At 37.9% G+C, this 15,583-nt stretch overlaps 1 protein-coding gene across 1 annotated transcript; it reads left to right on the top strand.

Moving 5' to 3' along the window:
• The first annotated feature begins 602 nt into the window (after positions 1–602).
• On the top strand, positions 603–1,610 carry ATXN7L3B (ataxin 7-like 3B). The gene has a single exon (XM_008589599.1). The coding sequence runs from the start codon at positions 899–901 to the stop codon at positions 1,190–1,192; it is 294 nt and encodes a 97-aa protein (XP_008587821.1). The 5' UTR covers positions 603–898; the 3' UTR covers positions 1,193–1,610.
• Positions 1,611–15,583: the final 13,973 nt, after the last annotated feature.

Below are 15,583 nucleotides of genomic sequence, written 5' to 3' on the forward strand. Positions count from 1 at the left end.
TGGAAATATTTTAGAGATGTATATGATTCTCTCTTTATAGTCACACTGACTTACTGATCTTATAAGTGAGATAAATGCTGTAGGTTTATTTGATCAGTATGTATGAATTATGCCTGTAGTGCCTAGTTTCTAGTTTTTTTATTCAAAAAAAAGGCTGAAAGATAAATTATATTGTAATTAGTTTCCTTGCACCATCTAGTGGACTTACATGACAACTGCGACAGTACTATAAATGATTACAAATCAATCATTTAAGTCAAATTTTCAAACCTATCCGTACAATTGTTCCTAAAATGATATTTCAGATTATACCACAATAGTGCAAAATATTTTTTCTTTTTTCAGAGAGAATCAATTAAGCATGGGTGCTGAATTCATTAGCGAATTTTTAAATCTACAAATAAAATAACATAAAATAGGATTCTTGCAACCTTCTCACAATCAGAGAGAATGAAAGCCAAACACAGGTCTGTCCTTCCCACCCGTTTTCATAAACGCTCTCAAGGAAGCGGCGCGTAAAGAGAAGCTCCGCGAGCCTGCGCGGACCCAGTGCGCAGGCGCGCTGAAAAGCGGAAGCGGGGAGGCGGGGCTAGGCCTGATCGCGGAGCGGAAGAGGCCGAAGCGGCTGGGTGAGGCTCTGAAACCGTTCGGCCCAGAGTCCGTAGCCAGGCGCAGCTCGAGCCCCAGAACCCGGGAGGGACTACCACAAACGGAAGGATTTGGAGTTCCGGGGAGCAATCGCCGCTGCCGCCGCTTCTGCCGCCGCAGAAGCTACCGTCCCCGCCGCCGTTGGACGCGGCCCTGAGAGGCCTCTAGGCCTAGGCGCGGCCTGCGGAGCCCGACGTGTTGCTGCCGTGAGTAAAAGGAGCGCCCTCTCCACAGTCGTTTGCAAATTAAAATGGAGGAAATTTCATTGGCTAACCTGGATACTAACAAGCTAGAGGCCATCGCTCAGGAGATATACGTAGACCTGATAGAGGATTCCTGTTTGGGGTTCTGCTTTGAGGTACACCGGGCAGTCAAGTGCGGCTACTTCTACCTGGAGTTCGCAGAGACTGGTAGCGTGAAGGATTTTGGCATACAGCCAGTGGAAGACAAAGGAGCTTGCCGCCTCCCGCTTTGCTCCCTTCCTGGAGAACCTGGGAATGGGCCTGATCAACAGCTGCAGCGCTCACCTCCGGAATTTCAGTAGCTGCAAGATGAGAGAGTCTGAGAGTGACCAGGACAATAACATAGACTGGTCCTGTGGCTTGGAGGAGTAAGCTAAATAGAAAAGAAATCAAACAAAAGTCCCAGTTCCCCTTGAAGATCCTAGCATTTAAAAACCCAGAGTGAAGAATTTAGGAATTTGGATCCTTTTTTGAGTGTATTACCTGGGGACAGCTCTGAACCCTCTGGGCAGGAGGAGCCTCACAGCCTGGGCACCATGCAATGGGGTGTTGATATCTAAACACATCCGGATGTGCACAAGATCCCTGTATTGCCCCCAATACACAGGTGAGCAGTTGTGTGCCCAGCTTATAAAGCCCTTTGGTTCCTCTGCCTTTCTGTTTGCCTGGTGTCAAGGGCTTCCTGGACAGTCTGGACATTACTGATGATCAGGCTGTAATCAGTGATTACGGCCCCTTATCTCTGAGCTTCTGATTTGTGTTTCTCTGAGACAAATGAAAGTCAGGTATGAAATTTGGATACTAACAATTTGAATTTGGGAAAACCAAGAAAAAGAATTCACAGTCGAATTTGGTAGGGAAGTTCTATTACGTTGGCTCCAACAAGAAGAGAAGTTCAAAACCACCTGTTTCAGAGGTCCAGCATTTACAGTGATTTCAACGGACTTGGGTACAAGGCCTAGCCTTCGGCTGGACAGAGCCCTTTTTCTTGCCTTCCCACCTGATGGCATAGGCTTGGCAAATGGACAACAGGGTTGTCCAGACAGGCTGAGGATTCATATGATCCCCTGGGAGGTAGCAGAGACCTCTGCAATTATGCACTATCTCTCAAACTGCAAGATGCATATTTGGATGTATTATGCCATGGACATGTGTTTGGTGAGGCAGTCATTTCCTACTCTGAGTTACTAATTACCTAGCCAGTTCATGGGTCTGACTTGGTCATTATACTAAGTCACTACCTGCCTCCCACCCCAGGGGCAGGGCTGAGCTATAGAAGAGCATCATGAATGCAGGAGGCTGTGGTTTGAAAACTGAGCCCACAGGGAACCTCTCTCCCAGCTGCCCTTAATAATGTGAATGGGTTAGTGCTAGGAGCCAAGGAGCAGGACGGGGTAGTCTCTCTTTCGACTGTGTGCAGAATCCTGTTGAATGCCTCTGTTCCTTTGGTTGGGCAGTCAGAGCTCTGTTATGGTGAACATCCAGACTGTCAACCACCTTCTCTGTTCCTCACAAGGGGCAGTCCTTTCCACACAGCCCCCCTTGAATTTTCTTGACAACCAGAGCTGTCCTTTTGTTGCTGGAAGTCAGGGAAGGACCTCCAGAATCCCTTGGCTTCAGGGAATGGGATAGGAAAAGATGTGGGAAGTGAGAGCTTCATATCAAAAATATCCTCTTACTCCCTGAGTGAGGGCATAGAGGAATGAGAGCCCTGAGGTGAGCGGGAACGGTGCTGCTTTATTTCAAATGTTTTCTTACCTCATTTTGTGCCCCAGTAAGGGGCCCAGCCTCATCTTTCTGGCCTGGCCCCGTTTTTCTCCTGTCCCCTGCTCCACTGCCAATCTGGTGCAGCTCATACTCCCAGGTGCTGCTTGCCACTGCAGCTTTCACATTGACCAGTTTCAATTCATCTCTTAATGCTCCTGCTTTTGAAGCCTGTACAATTTCCTTTTCCTTGTCCTTTAAGTTTTCAGATTGGTTTTTTGTCTTTTTCGTTTTTTTTCTCCTCTGTTTTTGTGGAAGACTCAGAGGAGAATGTTTCTTCCGGCTCTCTCTGTTGGAATTGGAAACAGGATGAGAACTTAATTTTTGTATTTAAAAGGTAGTGTCATGCCTAAGCATTTTTCCTCTATAGGACTGCCTTGCTAGTATCCTCTCCTGCTGTGTGTTCATGAGGAGTTATATCTTCCCATCTCCACTTGGATACTGCCTTTTAGGACCTAAGCAGAAGGCTGACGTAAACAGGGATGGAGTTGGTTCTTACCTACTTTCTCTAATCCTTGCTGTGCATGTATCCTTTCTTACCCAAGAAGAAACTATTTGGAGTATATGGAGTAGCAGGTTAAGGGAATCATAGAGGTTGGGGCCTTGAGACTATCTTATTATTGCCTTCTCCCCCTAGAGTTGTCTGGGGTTGGGACCTAGTTTCAGACAGGTCTTCAATTCAAGAATTGTGATAACCTTTTAAAAATCAAAACTTGGCAGGAGCTAACATAAATTTAGGTTATCGTTGCCCTTGGCTTTTTGTAGACAAAGCTAAGAGAATGCAGAGGGAAAGGAGGGGTCTAAGTGAGACTGTTCTACTTCTAACAATGTCTTGAAAGCAGGATGAAAGTAAGGAAGTAAGGCCATGGTCCACTTTTCCTTCAGATGGGGAACTCAGATTGTGACATTACTGTTTCCTTTCTGGCCTTTTCTCCTATTGATTAGAAGAGGAAGAAATGGAAGTAATTTTGAATAATGGTTTTTTCACATTACCTCCTTCTTAGTTATTTTTGTGCCCTCCCACCTCCCCACTCCCACCATTAGGGCAATAGCCTCCTGCCCTGGATGGGCATAAGTTGGGCTTGGTCCAACAAGTGCCCTGAAGGAACAAACCTTTTTGGGGAGAGAAAATGCTCCCTACTATATAGTTGAAAATGGCTAGGAACTATCCCTTTCCCTACCTACCTTCCCTCTAACAGCAGAATTCCTATCCTGCCCTCCTCAATTAAGTGTGTTGAACACCCTCTTATCTTATGTATCTTAGTGTGTGTGTGTGTATGGGGGAAAGGGGTTCTTTAAAATTTCTGTGGTTTGTGGCTTTTTCTTACATACATTAGTACCCACCACCGCATGCCCAGGGCCACTGCCTGGCATTATCGCATGCTGGAATCATTGGGGGAGGGTAGCGATGCTCACCACTGTTTTTTGTTTTGGAGATTCTTATTTTTGCATAAGTAGTTCATCCTATACAGATAGCTGACTAAGTGTGTATTTTCCTTGCCCCTAAGGCTGCCTGTGTGAATAAACTGCATCTCCCCATTGGTAAACAGTAATAAACAAAATTTGCAAAAATGATTTTATTTGGACTCTGTATTTTCATCTGTTGAAATTGCACATATTTTTCAGGCATTGAAATAGCAAAATAAATGTTGAATCGCTGTTGAATCTTAGTACTTTCTCTCAAGTGAGAATTTTATCAGAGTAGACACAGGAACTCTGCCCAGCCTTTTTTCTCCATCTGGTCCTACAAATTAAGATGTCTGCAGTGTCAGTGAAAGAAACAAATTATATGTAATATTCCCTTTTCCGTATGAAGTAAAAAGGTGGTGAAATAAATACAGTTGACCCTTGAACAACATGGGTTTGAATTTTGCAGGTCCACTTACGTGTGGATTTTTTCAATAAATACAGTACTGTACATGTATTTTCTCTTTAATATGATTTTCTTAATATTTTCTTTAGCTTACTTTACTGTAAGAATAGAGTATATAATACACATGGCATAAAATACGTTAGTCAACTTTATGCTATTAGTAAGTCAACAATAGGCTGTTAAGTTTTGGGGGAGTCCATAGTTATACTCAGATTTTCAACTGCATGGGGTCAGTGCACCTAAACCCCACATTTTTCATGGGTCTGCTGTATAATCCAGGCCTGTCACTAAACCAACCACTTGGCAATAAGACTTTTAGCATTACTCCTTTTCATGTTTTCTAACTATATTATTTGATCTTTGTATTTAAAAATAAACACATTGCATACCTTTTAACTTCCTATTTTTTTTTTTTTTTTTTTAGCATTTTAACTACAGCATGCAGCATCCAATCAGGAATCTAATAAATGGTTATTTGATGCTGGCAAAGATAAAGTCAAAAAATGTGTGCTGAAGTAATTAAGGATTCAAAAAGAACTTTCTTTGCACACGCAATAATTAGTAACATTGTCTTTCATTAGGACCTGAGGTGCTTTAAGGTGTTTCTTATAATTTTTTTAAAAGATGTTTTATGAAATGAAGAGAATATATTAATATGCTAAAAAGCACAACATTTATTAAACATCTTTCGACATTAGCATTTGAAATAATTATGGTTAACAAATTGCCGTTGCTCAGGTCAGCTAGAATTTTCATCAGGCTTTGGAGGTTTTACTCTGCTCTGGAAGGTACAAGCTCTTTGATTCTCATTCACGTTCCAGCTTTGGAGGAACATATACAAGTGATGCTCTTGTTCAAAAAGATATTGCAGATAAACTAAATCCTGGGGGTTGGTTGGTTGGTTGTTTTTGTTTTTTCCATTTTTAAAAACATTTTCAATCATATTACTTGGGCCTCACTGGAAATACGTGAGCTAGAGAGAAAATATTTGATTTTAAAAATAAAAAATATGTCCAGCAGCAGTGACATGCCCAAGTTAAAAAAACAAAAATCCAGAAATGATAGAAGCAAAAGTAGAATGCTGGTGGTGTGGGTCCTAGGCCAGTGCTCTTTGTTGAGGCAATAGAATTTTTAAATAGAATGAAAAAACAAAACAATATTTACGAACAACTTTAAAAGAACAAATTTGAAGACAAAAGAAAATATAATATTGAAAGTGACTCAAAGAATTTTTAATATTTTTAATAAAATACATCTATAGCTTTTTAAAAAAACCCATCCAACCTCTATCCCAATATACACATAAAAAACAATTAGAATTTTACAGACAATAGAGCAAAGCAAAAAACTATATAGGCTACATATATTATCAAGACAGATAAAAAAAAATGTTGGCAAACCAATTCCTTTAAAATACCAAAAGTAAACATCAAGTCAGGTTAATATAAGAAAGCAAAATTTCAACTCAGAAAATCACATTACTGTTAGGGAAAAAAAAAATTTTAATTTCAGCACATACAAAGAGCTTGATAAAATTCAATAGCAATTATTGTTTAAAAAAACAATATAGAAAAAAGAACTAAAAGAACTTTCATACACTAATGAATGATATGTACCAAAAATCTACAACAATTACTATGCTTAATGGGGAATACTTTGAAGCCTTCCCTTTAAAAGCAGGAATGGAAGAAACAAAATTCTCATTGTATTTAGATGATATCTATATGGATAATGTTATAGAATTTACAAACATACCACTGGAAGTAGTGAGAGAAGGCAGTTAAGTTGCTGGATATAAGATGAATAACCAAAATCAGGTACTAGAAATTTAACAATTTTGCATTTAGAATGTAATACAACAAATTATAATGGTCCCATGAAACAATATAATAGGTGTAAAAGTTTAAAGAGAAAGTAATAAATTTTCTTCTAATCTGCTGAAAAATTCTCAAATAAATGGAGGGAAATAAGATATTCATAGATAGAAAGTACAGTACCATTGCTCCAAATATATGAATTGAAAGCAATCCGATTAAAGTGCAACAAGATGTTTTCATAGAACTTGACAAGCTACTTTTAAGATTTACATTAAAAGCTAGATGCATGATCTTTTTGACAAGTGTGAGTATCTTACATATTGTGGTTTTGGCACAGAAACAAAGGGATAGAATAGAATTCAGAGTTAGATGAAAAAATACACACATACACAATTATGTTATCCTGATGTATGATTACATTGGTATAGTGGATTATATGCCAATATATCATCCTGGAGTAGATTATCCATAAATAAATAATAGAACTGTACACCACACCCAAATATTAATTCCCATAGGGATTAAATATTTAATGTGGAAAAAGAAAATGTCAAATCTTTCTAGAGAAATATAGGAGGGTATGTTTATAAATGTGCATGAGGGAAGAATTTCTTAGATAAAAGTACCAAATACAGAGAAAAAATTGATGTACTGGACCATAGTAAAGTTAAAACTTTCTGTTTATTAAATCATACTAGAAACAAGCAATTAGTTCAACAGGCTCATAGTTTTGCAGTTTTTATAACTGATAAAGGATTATTAACAGAATATGCAATTGACAAATGTACAAAGTGAAAGAATAGCTCATTTTTAGAAGAAATCCAAATGGCCCAAAACAATGTGAAAAGTTCACCTATGTTCAGAGAAATGCAACTATTCAGTATTGTTAAGATAAAAAGTGATGACATCAATACTGAAAGCCATGTGGAACAATTAAACCTCTTATAAGGGGCCGGCCCGTGGCTCACTCGGGAGAGTGCGGTGCTGATAACACCAAGGCCGCAGGTTCGGATCCCATATATGGATGGCCGGTTGGCTCACTGGCTGAGCCTGGTGCTGACAACACCAAGTCAAGGGTTAAGATCCCCTTACCGGTCATCTTTTAAAAAAACAAAACAAAACAAAACAAAAACCTCTTATAATTTGCAGGTGGGCTGTAAATTGGCAAAAATATTTTGAAAAGAAATTGGAAAAATATCAATTGCAGTTAAAAACAAGCAGACCAATACGCCAATGTTTCCACCTCTAGCAGGATTATATTGAATAGGAAGAAATTGAAAACAATTTGAATACTCGTTAATGCATATATATATAGTCACTCAGAATAAAAAATAAATTGACAGAGCTGCACAAATAAAATTTTTAGTAAAACATATGTCCTTATACTTTGCTGCCTTTCATTTGAAGCTTAATGATATGCAAACCAATGTTATCTCTTGTTTAGGGTTGTATGCACATGCAATTAAAAGTACATCAAAAATGTAAAAAATAATATATCAAAAATTGGGCCAGATTTCCACTTCTATGTGTATGGTAGTCTGGATATTAGAACAAGATTTCCTGGTGCAAAACATCTGGATACAGAATAAATTGCAACAAAGATACTATTAAATGCATTGTTACTTACCCAGAGAAGTAAGAGAAATATCAAGAATACCCAGTTTTTGCTTCTAATACATACACACACATCCAGAGATACAAATGAAAACAGAAAATAAGACTGCACTGGGAAAATTGTAGATAACATGAGGGAATGGGAGATTAGGCCGTAATTATCACAAATTGAAACTATAAATACAATACCCCTGAAATAATGTTTACATCCTTGATGAAAGGATGGGCAGAGTAGAACAGTTGATAGATAGATAGATAGATAGATAGATAGATAGATAGATAGATAGATAGATAGATGATAGACAGATGATAAAAAGATAGATAGATAGAACTGCCTGACCTCCGAGAGAACAGATGAGAAAGTGAGAACTCTACAATAGCCTGAGGTGAAATAAATTAATAAAAATAATAATGTCATCATCACCAACATTGCCTTTGGAAATTCATGCCTATACACTTGCTTTCACATAGTTACTATGCCCTGCCAGTCAGAGAAATCTCTATCTGAGAATTAAATGATGAATTGAAAATGATATTGTACTTCTTGGCTACCTGACAGAACTTTGGTCTCTCAAAATTTTCACAAAACATAAGCTTGCAATAAAAGAAACATCAATTTCTTTAACGCTTTCATTTACTGCCATGATATTCTCTGTCTAATAATCTTATCTGCAAGAAAGGAGTTCTAATTCTTTGTTATTTCTGCTGACTCTACAGAACTAGAACTTTTATTTTTACAAATGGAATTATTAGATACAGAATAAGGTGTCTAGAAATGAAATCTTTAAATTCATAGGTGGAATTTTAAACATGAGCAAAGAACAGGAGAGGATGATGATGCAGTTTTAAAAATGAAGTAATAGAACTTCTAAAAATGAGAAAAACATGCAAATAAAATAACAATGTATAGGTGAAACCTCAGTTTAAGCAAACTGGGGGAAAAAAAGGAATAAATCAGAATGAAGCAGTTTATACACAGACAGCAGAGTGTGTGGTTGTGTTGACTCTTTGTCTTCCAATGATAAATCTATATGCCATTTCTTAAAATAGATAATCAAAAGATAAAAGTGCGCCAAAGGAAAAATGTGGTAACACTGGTAGTGCAATAGAGTAATTAGAAGATGGCAGATCGTGGGAATGGTGACACTGCCAACATTCTAGAGACCTGAGATATGCAACCAGAGGAACTCTGTCAAGGAGAAATTATCAACATGAATGAGGCAGGTGGTTGCAACAAAAAAGATAAAGTTGTTTCAGAGGAAACAAAGATGCCAATAAACTTGACACTAAAGGACACATCAGAGATATTCAAAATATTGAAAGTGCAAAGATAAAAACTTGTGTGCTGGGAAGAATTCTAAAGATGGTCTCTCAAGATACGCGCTGCCTGGTTATTCAACCGAACAGTAATTTAAATACTGCTGCGAAGGGATTTTGCAGATGTAATTAAAGTCCCAAGTCAATTGACCTTACAATGAGGAGATTATCTGGGTAGGCTTGACTCAATTAAGTGGACACTTTAAAAGCCGAGGGTTTTCTCCATCTGGTAGTAGAGAATATCAGAGAATTTGAAGTGTGGGAAAGACTTGATGTGCAATTACTGGTTTTTAAGATGGATGGAGCCACATGAGAAGGAATGCGGGTGCATCTAGGAGCTGAGAGTGGCCTCCAGCTGACAGCTAGGAAGGAAATGAGGACCTCAGACCTGCAGCAATTGGTTGAGGATTGAATTCTCCAAACAATCTGAATAAACTTGGAAGCATGTTTTTCCCCATAGGAACCAGATAAAAGCCCAGCCTAGCTGACACTTTGTCTTTGGCATTGTAAGACCTGAAACACAAAGCTCAGCCAACTGTACCCTGACTGCTAACCCGGAGAACTGTAAGATAATAAATGAAGCTTGCTTTCAGCAACTAAATATGTGGACAGTTGTTACAACAATAAAAAACTAATACAATAGTAAGCCAATCCAAATTTAGGAGTATGACAATTCACCAAGACATAGAAAAGATGCTTGCTCCATATCATGATTTATATATAGGAAGACAAGCACTGTTCAAACTACTTTTGATAAGATTTGTACAAATGAAACACATTTATTCTTAGTGTTTCTAATGTTTAAAATTATTGTACTTAAATATTGGTTTTACTATCTTTCGTTTCTCCGTACATATATCACTGACAATGAGAGTTTTTAACGTTTTGACAAAAAATTTTTAAAAGCCACTGTATGATCTTAATTCTTCCCATTCATGAAGATTGCTTTTCATGATTTCAGTTTGTGTGGTTGTTTTTACAGTCCCACACAACCATGCAAAACTAGACCTGCCTATGTCACTATCATGTCATTTCTTAAATTCTTAAATATTTCTAGAGATGTTAATGCTGTATCTTTTCTAATAATGTATTTCAAATTTTTAAAAAATAAGCATTAAAAAATTAGCAACCTTGTATAGGTAACTTAAGAATTTTAGCCTAAAACACAAAAGATATGGGTCCCCTAGATAGTTCTTTGCAGAAGTTTATGAAACTGACAGAAGAAGAAGAAAAATAAGAAAAGCAGTTATTAGTGAAAGGAGAGTAAGAAGACTATAGGCTCAATGAAACAAAATATTTAACAAGGAGATGGGAAAGGTAGTGTCTACATTATCAAAATATCTGAGTGAATTGTGTGAATGAAAAAGAACGCAAAGTATAAGATGGAGAGAAAAGTCCATAGGCATTGTACTCAAATATGTGTTTCCTAATCCTCACTCTTCCATTTGTTAGTAGAGTGAATTTGGGAAGGTAACTTATTGTTTATGAGCTTCAGCTTTTTATTTATAATAGTAGAATTGGCAATGCACGTCACAAAGTTATGTGAATTAAATGCGTAAGTTTTAACCTGGTTGGTATAATGGGTGTTAACAAGCAGGGGTGAAATACGGCTTTCAGGAGAAGATATTTAAATTGAGAACTGAAGGATGAGTTACCTAGGAAAAATTTGTCAGAGTAGATGGATCGTGAACTGGGGATGGGTTTTATGAAAGGGATGGAAGTGAGGAAAGAAGGTTAGAGCTGATGTGTTAGAGAGAACCCCTCGAATGAAAAGTTTAAAACTCTGGGAAAATGATTGTTTTCTGCCTCTTGGCGATGGAAAAGAAATCTCAGTTTTTAACATATGATCATATATCCTCTTTATCCCCATCAGGAAGTTTCAGGATGCTATTTAAGAGAAATGTCATTAGATAATGATCTTTATTACTGGCATAAAAACCTTACTAGGATCTTGTCAGGTAAACAGATAGTTCATAATGAGGAATATAATTCCACAGTGCTAAGAAAACAATCTCTCATTAATATAACACCTGATATCTGCAAGTTTAACCTTACATCTGTAATATGAAGTGCTGTCTTGAATACACGGTGACCTCCTCTCCACTTCCAATGTGTGTATATTTCCTAAATTTACTCTTCCCCCACTGCATTCTCGTCAGTCTCCCAGCTCTCTGTTTTCAAACATATGCACACACACAAGAGTTATAATTTGAAATCAAGCCCTGAGGTACTCCCAGTTCAGAATAAGTTTGGCTAATCTGGTTTTGCTCTTGCCGTATGAAATTATTACAGTTCAAGACTCACTTGCACAAGACCAGCTACTTTTGCGGTTTGTTGCTTTCTTACTTAAGCACTTCCCTTACAGATAAATTTTCTTTTTGTATTAAAACTTACGTTATTTCTGCTTGGTATTGGATTCAACAGTGATTCGACAATTGATTTAGACTTTGTGTAATAGATTGGAAATAATGTTAAGGTCAGTCTTGATTCTACAACAAACTGTGAACTTAAATCAGATCACTTCATCTCTCTGGGGCAAGTTTCTTTACTGAGTAACTGATAAGCTTGAATGAAACAATTTCTTGGTTTTATTACACCTATAACATTCTATGATTCCATGAGCTAAGAAGTTGGAAAATTACTAACCAGCCCATCTTATACCCAAGATCAGTAACCATTAAAATACAGAGAATTTGGCACAGTTAGAATATGACTTCTGTCACATCGGTCTGTGATTTTCTGCTTTGATAATTGTTCTAGGGCTTTGCCCTAGACTTCTCTTCACTTTGTTGGTTAGAAATATGGGTTTCTGAGCCATCATCTTATCTCAGTTTCAGATTTACGTATTCAAGGGCATACTAGATATCTCCAATTACGTGTTTCACAGTAACCTCACATCTCATCTTATGCAAAACTAAAGCCTGGGAAGCTGAATTTTCAACATGTGTCCCAGTGAATTTTATGCATTCTAAATGTTGAGAACAGCATCCCTAGAAAGAAAGCTAAAATAACTCTATATTCATACTGTCAGTCTTCAATAGGCCGTTCATAAGATGTTTGAGACCCTGGACAGTGGGTTTTCTTTTTTCGCTGAGCTCCTGTAGATGTAAACAATTTGATATAAAAATGTATTACAAAATGAATAGAACATGTGAGAAATACTGATTTATTGCTGAATATTTAAAGTAATAGGTAGAAAAGAGGTACTTATGTATTTGTATTTGACCAATCAGTACATGAAGACTTCATATTATGCAGGAACTATTGCTTCCTAATTTGGTCCAGGAATCATTGCTTCCTGTTTTTTATTGTCAAATGTGCTGTTTCTGGCTAATTATATACCTCCCACTGAAAGAAAAAGGTAGCAATGTTATTTTTACTCACAATGACATGGCTTTTTGGAATCTTGTTTGTACTGAAATAATATAGATATCTTGCCTCTACAATTCCTTAATAACCTCTTTTTAATGCTTATTATATTATTCACAATGTGGTATCTATGAATATGAACATGTATGAATATTCTATTACAATGGCTCTCTCCACTGTTAATATGCTTCACTGACTATGATAACCATTGTAAGTTCTACCCACAATATACATAAAATTATGTGCAATAATTTGATTTCTGGATATATTAAATTTATCAGTAGAAAACTTACATAATGTAAATGTAGAAAAACACATCTATCAAAGTTAGAAGAGTTATTAAACTCTTTAGGCAATAATCATTTCATTCCTAGAATATGATTTCCTTCAATACTCACCAGACCTCACCTCCCACCCCAACTCATGAGTAGGATGGATAGGTGAGGGGCTTTAAGCAGGGAGAGAACAGCAGCCTCATTCATACAAGGTATGTCCATCCCGGGTACTGTAAGGCTTAAGATCATGCCAAGAGAACATGAGGCCACTGCATCATTTGGAGGCAAGTGAGGACGTCTATCAGAAGGGCCATTAGGGTTGTGGAATACTATTCTTGAAGTCCTCTGGGGGAAGATATATGCAACCACCTGTAGAGAGCTGCCTGACATGTTGCATAGAGTACATAGAGGACGCTGGGGTAGCCAGCCTGGTTGCCAGAAACAGGAGCAACAGAGGGTGTCACAAGGCAAAAGACTACTCTTGGTACCCCTACCACACTCTGGTAATGAAGACAAGAGGCAGCTCTATAGTTAGAACAGACAACCAGATGGGTGAAAGCCAATACATGAGCCTACAAACTTGGTTCAAGGCCAAGTGTTGGCATTGGACTACTAGTAGGCTAGAGCCCTGAACTCTCCCTGTGTCCAGTAATGATAATCACACCAAATCAGTATGTCATCATCTTTCTGGTTGACCAGTCTTCAACTGGGGCCAGGCCTCAACTTCCAAGCCCCTGAGAAATCTGGTGGATCTCATGCTCAGTATATAGCATTGTGATGGTTAATTTTATGTGTTAACTAGACTGGGCTAAAGGATGCCCAGGTAGCTGGTAAAACATTATTTCTGGGTGTATCTATGAGGGTATTTCCAAAAGAGATTAGCAATTGGAACAGTAGACCCAAGATCCACCCTCACCAATGTTGTCAGGCATTGTGCAATCCGTTAAGGGTCCAAGTAGAACAAAATGGTGCAGAAAAAGTGAATTCTTTCTCTCTTCTTTTGAGCTGGGTCTCCTGCTCTCAGAAATCCTGCCCTCAGAAATCAGAACTCCTGGTTCTTCAGCCGTTGCACTCTGGGACTTACACTAATGGTCTCCAGCCAGGAGTTACACCATCAGTCCCCTGGTTCTTAAGCCTTCATACTTGGACTGAATTATACCATCAACTTTCCTGGTTCTCCAGCTTTCAGAAAGCATAATGTGGGACTTCTTAACCTCCATAATTGTATGAACCAATTCACATAATGAATCTTCTTTTACCTATATATGTTTATCTTATTGGTTCTGTTTCTCTGAAGATCCCTGAGTAATACAATAGTCAAAGATCATCCTGCAGGAGTCTGGTCTAAGATGACACCATCAGCCTTTGCCACTCCTAGGTATTGAAGGGGACTTTGAAAATTTTGAGGAAGACATTGCAAAGCACCAGGGATGCCCTGAGATGGGCCCAGAGCAGGGAATCTACTTTTCCAGACTGAGGGTGGTACTGAACTATTATATAAAAAAGTTATATCTCTCTAGTTCTGTCTCAAATATTTATTTATTCTCATTTTATTCAACCACAGGTATTCTGTCATAAGCTGTATACTGTATATTCCAGTATAAAGAATGCTAAATATATGGGTTGTTTTGTTTTGTTTTAGTTTCCTGAACTCATGACTTTGCTCAAGCCACCCAATTGGCCAAGAATGCCCTGTCTTACTTTACCTCCATTAGCTTAGCTAACTTGTAAAAATATTTTGTTTCAGTAAACATATAATGATTACGTCACTCTTGCTGAACATCAATTGACTGCAGGTGTTTGGGTTTACTTCTAGACTACCAATTCTGTATCATTAGTCTATATGTCCATCCTTATGCCAGTACAACACTATTTTGATTACTTTAGCTTTGTGGCAAGATTTGAAATCAGGAAATGAGAATTCTTGTATTTTGTTTTTCTATTTTAATATTGTTTTGGCTATTTGGGGTCCTTTGAATTTGAGGATCAGCTTTCCAATTTCAGTAAAAATGGTCATTGGAATTTTGATAGAGATTGCGTTGAATCTGTATATCACTTTGTGGGAAAAGAATAGTCTCTTCCATAAATGGCACTGAGATAACTGGATTACCACATTCAAAGAATGAACTTGGACCCCAAGATTACTCCATACACAAAAATTAATTCAAAATGGATCAGTGACCTAAATATAAAAGCTAAAGCTATGAACCTCTTAGAAGTTTATGGGCCCACTAAGCAGAGATCCTGCATTTAATGTTGCATCCAGGGGAGTTCGAGAAGGTGCTAACAATTTGGTTGGTTGGCTGAAACATGGATCAAAGAAGGCCCATTGTGAGCGAGTTAGAGATGCCCGATTTCCACTGGTTAACTGTAGAGGGAGAGATTCAAAGACTTAGGGGGATTGGGATGCTAGAGTGTATTTGTCATGCAATGACAATTTTTGTCATGCAATTCCCTACACTGGAAGGGGCACTCATGGCTTTACAAGGAGATGAAGTGAGCATGTTAATGTGCTCTTCCTCATACTTGACATGGGATACTCTGTAGAGAGTTTCCACGAAGTAGAAGGGCCTCACCAGATGAGCCCCATAGAAGTCGGACTTCTCAGACTCCAAAACTGTAAGAAATAAATTCTATTTCTTTACAAATTTCCCAGTTTCAGTT

The sequence above is a fragment of the Galeopterus variegatus genome, unplaced genomic scaffold, assembly GCF_000696425.1.
Source record: "Galeopterus variegatus unplaced genomic scaffold, G_variegatus-3.0.2 Scaffold5548, whole genome shotgun sequence".
In the NCBI taxonomy this organism is placed as follows: domain Eukaryota; kingdom Metazoa; phylum Chordata; class Mammalia; order Dermoptera; family Cynocephalidae; genus Galeopterus; species Galeopterus variegatus.